This window comes from Egretta garzetta, unplaced genomic scaffold (assembly GCF_000687185.1).
Source record: "Egretta garzetta isolate BGI_Z169 unplaced genomic scaffold, ASM68718v1 scaffold251, whole genome shotgun sequence".
Taxonomy (NCBI): domain Eukaryota; kingdom Metazoa; phylum Chordata; class Aves; order Pelecaniformes; family Ardeidae; genus Egretta; species Egretta garzetta.
The window spans coordinates 2,412,371-2,421,407 of record NW_009258952.1 but is presented as its reverse complement, the minus strand read 5'-3'; the positions used below and the strand labels follow the sequence as shown (position 1 = coordinate 2,421,407).

The 9,037-nt window shown below is 38.4% G+C and overlaps 1 protein-coding gene across 1 annotated transcript in view; it reads right to left on the bottom strand.

Annotated features, from left to right (window-relative positions):
* Positions 1–7,165: 7,165 nt before the first annotated feature.
* Positions 7,166–9,037, bottom strand: part of LOC104122342 — a 9,339-nt gene continuing 7,467 nt past the window's right edge. Inside the window, exon 4 of the mRNA XM_035890121.1 lies at positions 7,166–8,183. Within this exon, the coding sequence (XP_035746014.1) occupies positions 8,040–8,183 (144 nt within the window). The 3' untranslated portion in view covers positions 7,166–8,039. The remainder of the gene's footprint in view (positions 8,184–9,037) is intronic.

The window sequence follows — 9,037 nt, the reverse complement described above, 5'->3', positions numbered from 1 at the left end:
AACTTAATTGTGCCTTTCCCACAATAAATACACTCTTCTCGTCAGAAATTGTTACTGTCAGCTCACAAACACCATTAGTGTCAATTCATATAATTTCTTTGTAGCTTATGCAAAATACAATGTAGTGTTCCATGATAGTATTATGATCATTGTTTGCATTCTCAAAACTTCTGATTACTATTGGTGGGGCCAATTTTGAAGAAAGCATGATTGAAGAAAAGCGTCTCCAAACCAGGTACCAGTCTTGGAGGATGAGAGATTTAAGATACTTGATGTAGTCACATTGCAGGCCACAAACTATTGATGTTTTAGAATTAGGTCAATAGTGTGGAATTGTCTTACACTTTTTATACAAAATTATTTTTAGAAATTATCCTTCATTCAGTGCCGTCTTGTTTTATTACAATTTGCGTAAGCTGGCTACTGAGCATGGTAGAGTGGATGACTGGTAATGATAGTTGGAACTGACAAATCTTAGCTGAATTATGTTCTAGGTGGTTTAGGTTCTAGGATCCACATTGGCACATTCATATCTGTACTTGCAAAAATTTGAATCCTGCATCCTTTTCATAGGTAAGCCTGCTTTAAAAAATTTGCCTGGACTTGGTTGGGCCATGGAGGTCTGCAGGCTGAATTACTGCAAGCTGAGTCTCCATCAGCAAAGATACAGGTCTGGAATAGGGTTGATCCATTAGTGAATTTACTGAGGAATCAATTCCTTTGTCTGACTTGATGAATTTCCAGTTCTTGTTTCTGCTGGAAAAATGCATTTTAGCACTTATTGAAAATGCTTTCTACAAAGGGAAAGTTTAGTAAGGAAATAAATACCTTCCGGGTTTTTGAGGATTGCTGTAACTGTAGAAAAAACATATTGACTGTTTCGCCTTTGAATTGTAGGTGGCAGGTTTCCTAGTTTCAAATCAATCCACATACAAGTTAGCATAATTTCTGCTTTTTGAGCTGTTTGTGTAACTCTGCTTCCAGTGCAGCACTTAGTAAATTACTTGAGTGACACATCATTTACTTTATTTACACTTCTATGATTTATAGCAAGACAAGGGATTAACCTGAACAAAAAGAAGAATTTTTAAAGTATTTCTGAACTTCTAATTTGTCCTTACAAGAAGGTCCAGTGAAACACAAATGAGCGTTGACAGTAACATTGGATAACGTGTATGTGTTTGAATCTACAATAAATGTAAGCAGACAATGAAAATATGATTGACTGTGCAGGCACTATCAGAGGCCACTTCATTAACTGCTTTTGTTACTGAATCGTATCGGTCTGTAACATCAGAGACTTTAGAAAACTTAGACTGTATTACACAAGGTACTAGCACAGATCGCTGTAATTCCATCTCAGTGGAATGTTTGTTAGGAAATAGTAGATTTGTTTTCATAATGCCCCTGCAGAACTGAATATGGGAAACAAATTTATTATATTTTAAAGAAAAAATAAAGTGTTAAGGGAGATGGACTCTGAATTTTGAATCTTTAGGTACGTTACACGTGTCAGGAAGTTCCCAAATTTAATTTATTAACAGCCTAGGTCCAAACCCTCTTGCCCTAGCCCTTCCCCCTGCTTTTATGGCTTGGCTGTCATGGGAGGAGAAAACAGAGATACCTATACTGGAAGGGGAGTGTTCCAAAATGTTTCAAGGATCAAAATATTGATAATTGTGAAGATAAAACCCCAAGATGAACTATGCACTTCTGATGCCCTTCACTGATGAGTCTAAACTTAGTTAGTGTCATCCTCTGGATGCCTTGTTGACAGATATTTAACTTAAGAGCCTAAGAGCCTAAATTCCTTAGCATTCATGTGTAAAATTAGGATAATACAATTACACCATTTAGCATCAATTCATATAGTTCTCTGTGTGTGTGTGTGTGTGTGTGTGTGTGTATATATATAGGGCGTGCACATGAGCACACGTGTATTTTGTGAGAACTTGTAAGTTCTACAAATGTAAAAAGTTGTTCGTTAAAGCAGAGTTGATATGAAACAGGACTGAATGCGGCTGGAGAATTGTGAAGCCTCAGACAGTAGACTAATGTAGTTACTGTCCATTTAAAGTGAAATTTATTGATGTGATTGTTTTAATGATGTCTATACCAACATCTGACCCTATGACAGACTTTCTTTTACTGTCCTAATGTGCTTTTACTGTTTCTAATGTGCTTACTAAGGTTCTTCCATTCAATTAAAAAAGAAAGAAAGAAAGAAAAAAAGAAAAGGTAGCATTGCATATAAAGAAACAAGGAGAAGGCTGTTTTTGAGGTCTGGCCTGATGGTGTTTGCATTCCCATTCTGCTTTTGTGAATATCTGTTACCCAAGGGACATCTCTGTGCCATAAAGGAGTGCAGGAGCTATACTGCAGGAACTATACTGTTATAAGCGCAATGGAGTTATGAAAAATACCAGCTTCAATAGTAAAACCAACATAGCATAAGGCTTAATCTTTGAGATGTATCTTACACAGGTTTATATTTATGCATGATACTCACAGCCTAGGTAGTTTCAGAACTGGAATCTCTGAATACACAGAAACTTCAGTATATGGTTATATGGATAGTTACACCCTTGGTCTTACACACCACTCCAGGGAAGTGGGCATGGGGAGGTGCTTTACCACCACTTCAGCTTGTACATATGAAATGAACATTTAGGCAGAATTTTTCAAATTCGCCGAGGAGCCCTTAAATCCCCTTGAGGGGATTTGAAACGCTCGACCCAGGGGGTTCTGGGCTGGGAAGGAGGCGATGGCTGTTGAGGAGCTCTCCATGGTGCTCCGGGCACTGACCCTGCTCACCCTGTGCTGCCGGCAGTGGCTGGCCCGGCCCTTTCCACCCCCCCGCCGGGAGCTTTGTTCACAGGCCAGTAACTCCAAGATGTATATTAAGATCTGACCCAGTCTTCAAGCATCATGGAAGTTCTCTGTCATCTGAGAGAGACTAGCTCCTAGTTCACCGTTGCAACCGGGAGTTGGTGCCTGAAACGCAGCATGCAAAGAGAACAGTTTTGTGATGCATGCTTACTAAAATCAGTGGAAGGAGGTATGACTGCGACTGCAGTAGTTTAAACACTAATAAACCAGGCATGTGGCAGTGCACACTTGATGTAGGCTATATAATTAGTCTGAGTATAAAATGAAATTATACTGTCTATGTATTGCAAAGTTCTCAAGACGTGCTAGTTTCCATCGCATAGACTTTGTATACATGCAAAGAACTAACTTGTTGCAAGGGGTTTTTTTAGTCTTGGATGACAAATTTGTGTTTTATAAGAGCACTTTTTGCAACTTTAATTCTTTTCAGTTGGATATGAATAATTATATGGGTTGTATGACAGGGTAAAATTTTAATCTTTGGTGAAATTGGTTTTGGTGACTGGTGAAAATATTTTTATTGCCTTTCAAGTACAGCTTATTCTGACTTGTGATGGTTCTGTTGCTGGTTTGGTTTTTTGGTTTTTGTTTGTTTCTTTTTTTGTCCTGAAACTCTGCTGAATAAGGTTTAAGTAACCTAATTGTGTTGTTGGAAGAAATGTTAGATAAAAGATTCCCTACCTGTATTCAGCAGTTACTTGGTTGATATTTTCTTTTCAATATTCACAATGTAAGAGATTATTCTTTCATACTAGTTCAGTGGGTTGGCTTTTTTTTTTTTTTTTTGTTATGTCTTTCCAGAATACACATTTCTGGAGGATCCTACTTAGCCCTATTCCATTTCATGTTGCCAGAAAAGAGCTTATTCAGATTTTCTCTTAATTAGTGTTTCTTCTTCACAAAAATAATCAAAAGGGAAATTATATTTCTCCAGTGTGAACATAAGCTTTTGAGTCAGCAAATCAAACATTCAGTTTAAAATAGCTAAATATTGAACTTAAGTTCTAAATAGTAGTGCATGGTTTACCATAGTTCTATATTTGCATTTGGACTTCTGTCGGAAGCGTGAATGGATTTGGGTCTGATCTGTAAAGTGCTGAGTATTCTACAACTGTTGTAATACCTACTTTATATGATTGCTCAAACTCTTGGTGTTCATCCTTCATATGATACTTAATATGTTTCTTCATAAGTTTATTTATTGATGTTCCATGTTTTTAAACGGTGTTCATGTATGTGTTTGAGGTGATTAATTTTGTCAGCATTGCACTTATTATGTTTGCCTTGCCCCTCAGTACATTGAATATTTGTGACCATCCAGTGGTTTTTTGCAGAATTCCTGGGTTTGTTTGCATCTTATTTGGTATATTATGTTTATTTTAAAGTGTCAGTTCTGTTTTAATTAATAAATGTAAATCACCACCTAATGCTAATTTGCCACTTGTTAACAATAAAGCAAATATGCCAATACAACTTTTTGTGATGTACACATTTTTGTAGCCAGGTGTGAAATTAAATAAAATAGCATAGGGATAGGTAACATCATTTCAGCCTTACAAATATTCTGATGTCTTTGGTCTCGAGTACACCAGACCTCATGCGTGGACCATCCACTGTCTTCTCCTAGTGGTTGGGAGAGAACCACTTCGTTGTTCTTTTCAAAGGATAGGGGTTTTTTTAGTTGACTTGCGATATGAGATTTGGATTCCTTGGTCACCTTGAAAAATACTCTGTACCAGATATTTGAATCAGTGTGATATACTTATATAAAGTTAACTCTGTATCTCTTCTTTTTCCCAACTATATGGAGAGTTTAGTTTATATAGAGCCTATCACTGTGATACCTGTAGTAAATAATTTTTTTAAAATTTTTTTTTAATAAGTCTGTAAGGTATAATATTATAACCTAAGCTTGATCTGGGTTTGTTCTCCTTGATGAGGTTAGAGCACTGTTTTGTTGATGAAATACTTAAGCAGGAAAAAAAGCAGAAGTTTTATTTTTCCTGTAAAGTTCAGTTATGTGAGCAGAAATTGTAGTAAGGGTTTGGGTTCCTGATTATTATTTTTTTGCTAAATACAGATGAATAGAGCCCAATTCCTCTTTTCTTTCCTCTTTTTAGGGGAAAGTTCCTCCTTCTGGGCTCTTCTGTTTACTTTACCACACCCTCTTCAGAGGAAGGCAGATACTTTTTCCCTTCATTCTGGATGAAATTCATTTATGTGCCAACAGTCTGCAAAATCTCTTGTCACCACTGAGATTCAGTGATATTATTCATGCTGGCTTCCTCTTTACTCTAGTTCACCGCAAACCATTCCAATCAGATAGCAAGAGGAAAAAAAACACCACCAAAGAACCCCCAGCAAAAACCTAAGTAGCTGCTGAATGAAACCTGTCATAAAGCCAATATCTCTTTTGCTCAGCACAAAGCTGGAGAGTCAGAACTGGAAGGAAACGTAAAACCAGGCAGGAGAGGTTTACCCCTGCATGTTTAGCTGAAGAGCTACAGCTGTAAACACCTGTTTGATGGTGTAAAGTGAGGTTTGAACATTCTCTTCCAGTGGCCTTCCATGACCTGGCTTCCTAAACACCAGAAGTTCTCGTTATGAACCACAGAGCACCCAACTCATTCTTGCTGTTAGAAATGTGCAACATTATCTTGCTCACAGGGGTTAGTCACCCCTTTCTGCTTTCTCATAATCCCTTGCAACAACAGTGCTGAAATTCTTTTTACTAATTTAAACACCTAAATTGTTTTCCCTTGACACTCCCCCATAAATTCCATGTATTCCTAAACTATGGTTTTGACCTACTCATATTCCTTCTTTGCTGTGGCCAAATAAATAAATCCATAAATGAGCATGGTGGCGATACCCTGCAAGGTTTTCATCCCTTTGCCCATTCCTGCAGAGCAGTTTCTTCTTGTCACATTTGTAATTTTAGGAGAGACCGGAGAAGGTTCTCAAATGGAAGGAATAAATCAAAAAGCACAAGTCACCGCGTTTAGCAGTTAGTCTTTGCACTTTTGCGGTGACTCAGGAAATTTGGCAACAGGAGTCAGGCAGGCAGGGTATTTATTAAGAGAAGCAATCAGAAAAGCCCCACAATTTCATAATCACTCATTTAAATTTCTACTCTGGATCTAACCTTGGTGTTTTCCCCAGAACAGGCCTGAAATTGCTTGATTTTCCTCAAGATTTACGTTGCAGGCTGCTGCTTAAGTCATTTAAGCTGACTGAACTACTCATTTTGTAGTAGCTAATATTGCATCTCTGTTTTTCTCTTCATTCTCACTGACCTTTCCTTGCCAAATGGTTGTTAGGAAATAAACCTTGGCTTTCAACTGTTGCTGAATTTCCAAACAAAAGCAACTGTTCATCAGTCTCAGAGGCAAATTTAATCCTCAGTCTCCTGGGACTTCTTTCAGTAGAAGGGATTTCCAGAGAAGTCCTTACAATAGTGGTTACGGTCTCTTTTCTGCAGCGTGATATTGGGAAATCTGTTTCCCTTTCCTATTTATGGGTTGGGTTGGGTGGATGGTTTTATTTTTTTTCAGTGTTTGGAGTTAAAGTTGCAGTCTCTTACATCGAGAGCTGAAGAGAATACATGAAAGTCTCAATCACAGTTTTACAGAGATACTACTCCTACCTCAAGAAGTCTCTTCGCCATAAATAAGATGGGAGGCTGGAGGGGGTGTATTCCAGGAAAGCATAACAGCGTGCTTGCTTTGCTCTTAACCTCTTCACCTGCCATTAGCAGTGGGGCACGCTGTGTTTCATGGATGCAGTACAGCAGATCTTATTCCAGTCAAAGGAGATTTACACAGTTCTTTGAGGCACACCCCACCATTTTTTCCACGGAAAACTTTCAGCACAGATAAAACAATATATGTTACTTTACGCTGAACCAGGAAACAACAGGCTGACTTAACTGAAGATTTCCCAAGTATTTAGACCAAGGCAGATACCTGCTATGGAAGTGTTTACCTAAACAGGCCAGGTTACAAGCAACGAAGAAATGGGTATTTTATAAAGAGAAATTCCAAGCAGCTGGAGGTCACATTACCAGCTGTGCTTTTAACTACTAGCCACAAAAAAAAAGCTAAAAAAGGAGTAATGACACCCAAAAACTCAACAGCCCAACTCCATAGAAGACAAATATTTTATTACCAAAGGAGTTATATCAAAGTAAGAAACTGCAAAAGAGTTATAAACAACTATAAAAATACTTCTATTTATCCAAAATTAAATATGAACACTTTATTAGTTAAATGCCAATATATTATTCTCTGAAAATACTTTAAGTCACGTTTGTCTAACATGTTAAACACGTTACATAAAATAATTGCATATGAGAAATCACAATCTGAAGGTAAGAAATTCTAGCTCCTCCTGCAGCTAACTCTGGGATAACCAAATACCTAAGGGTAGTGCTGTTTCCAGTCAGCTGAACAAACTTACATTCAGGCATCTTCTTTTTCGCCTTCCATAGGTCTCGCTGTCCTGCCTCTACTTCAGCCAGTAGAAATGTGCTACATCTCTCAAATATCAGTACCCTTCCTAAGTTTTTCAAAAAGTTAACCCTTTCCCTATGTTTCCAAACCTCAATCAGTTTGCAGACCCATTAGATACCCATGCTGGACTCGTTGCATCAGCAGAACAGACCCGAGATCAGCTGCTTGTTTGCTAAATTGTTCCTTTTGGTCCTTGATGCGTTTTATACTGATGCATTTTATACAGATATAAAGAAACCAGCTACTTTTCTGTAAGGTTTTCTTCACCTGCAGCTTGTAGGATGTTTTTATAAATTGCAGTAGACATGTAAGTAGATTGCTTTCATATGACGATATTATAAAGTTGCTCGAAAGATCAGAAAATTCAAAGTAGTTTCCAGAGCACAAAGGTGGGACACAGCCTTCTGCAGAGTTCTCTGTTTCAAACGCTGGTCTTTCATTTCCACTTCTTGGGCTTCAGCGGCTTGGCTTAGCCGTTTCTATCTATTCTGTCTCCAGGAACAAGGTACAGTAGCTTTCCCTCAGAATTCTGGCATAAAGTGTTCATACAAACGAGCAGAGTTACTCGAAGAATGCATATAAAATGCAAAGATACCAAGTAATGCCACTTTGAAAGAAAAGAGCAGGATTCACCTGGAATCACCTGGAAATTATTTTTTCAAATTTATTCCAGCAGGATCGAAGGCTAGATATATTTTCTTTCAGTTCACAAAATTCATGGTTACATCTCCTTCTGGGCTGTTCTGTATTTTCTTTATTATGCGCATTTAACTGCATGCAAACCTGAAAAAGAGTAGTTTGTATTGTTAATTGAGAAGAGCTTATTCTTTTCATATAGGCATCTTTTAAAGCAAACTGATTCCATTACATCTTGATAAATAATGGAGGTGCCTTACATGGTAATGGAGCCAGAAAGCTGGGCTACTCGCGAACTGTGCCGTGGTGGAACACAGCCTGCATCACTCTGATGCTCTGACTCCGAGCACGGCCCTGCTGCCGCCCCTGCCCGCCGGACTGGGAGAATGCGGCTTTAACGCACAGCAAACACGGACAGCTAAAACCAGCGTGTGCAACTGAGAACGTGTACGTCCTCTGTCAGTGGTTTAAAATTTATCCTCCATCATCTGAAGGACTGGAAGAATAAAGCCAATTAAACTGTGAGCCAAGCTCCAAAAGATGTGACTATGTGCCTGGTACCTTAAGACTGGTGCAACAGGATAGACCCAGGGGTTGGTGCTGTGGCCTAGTGTTCAGGATCTCACCCAGAGACAAGAAGACCGTGATTCTTGTCCGTTTTCAATGTCTGTTAATGATTTTTACTGAATGACTGTAATTCATCTTTAAATAAAACCAGGCATCCATGAGGTTAAGCACGAGGTTAAGGGTGACACTCTGACTTCTATGGCTTAGCTGGGATACCTTCTATTAGGTTAAGGCAAACATTGGATTCACCGCAGGTGGCTAACCAAAATATAGACACCAACATTACTTTGAAGGTCTGGTCCTAGATTATAAGAGTTTCTCCATTTCAAGGGGAAAAAGAATGAGTTAAACACAGCCTTCAACTATTTAAGCCAATCATAAAGAATTACATACTTTGGTGCCGATGGGGAGGCTTTTTAATGCTGGTCAATATT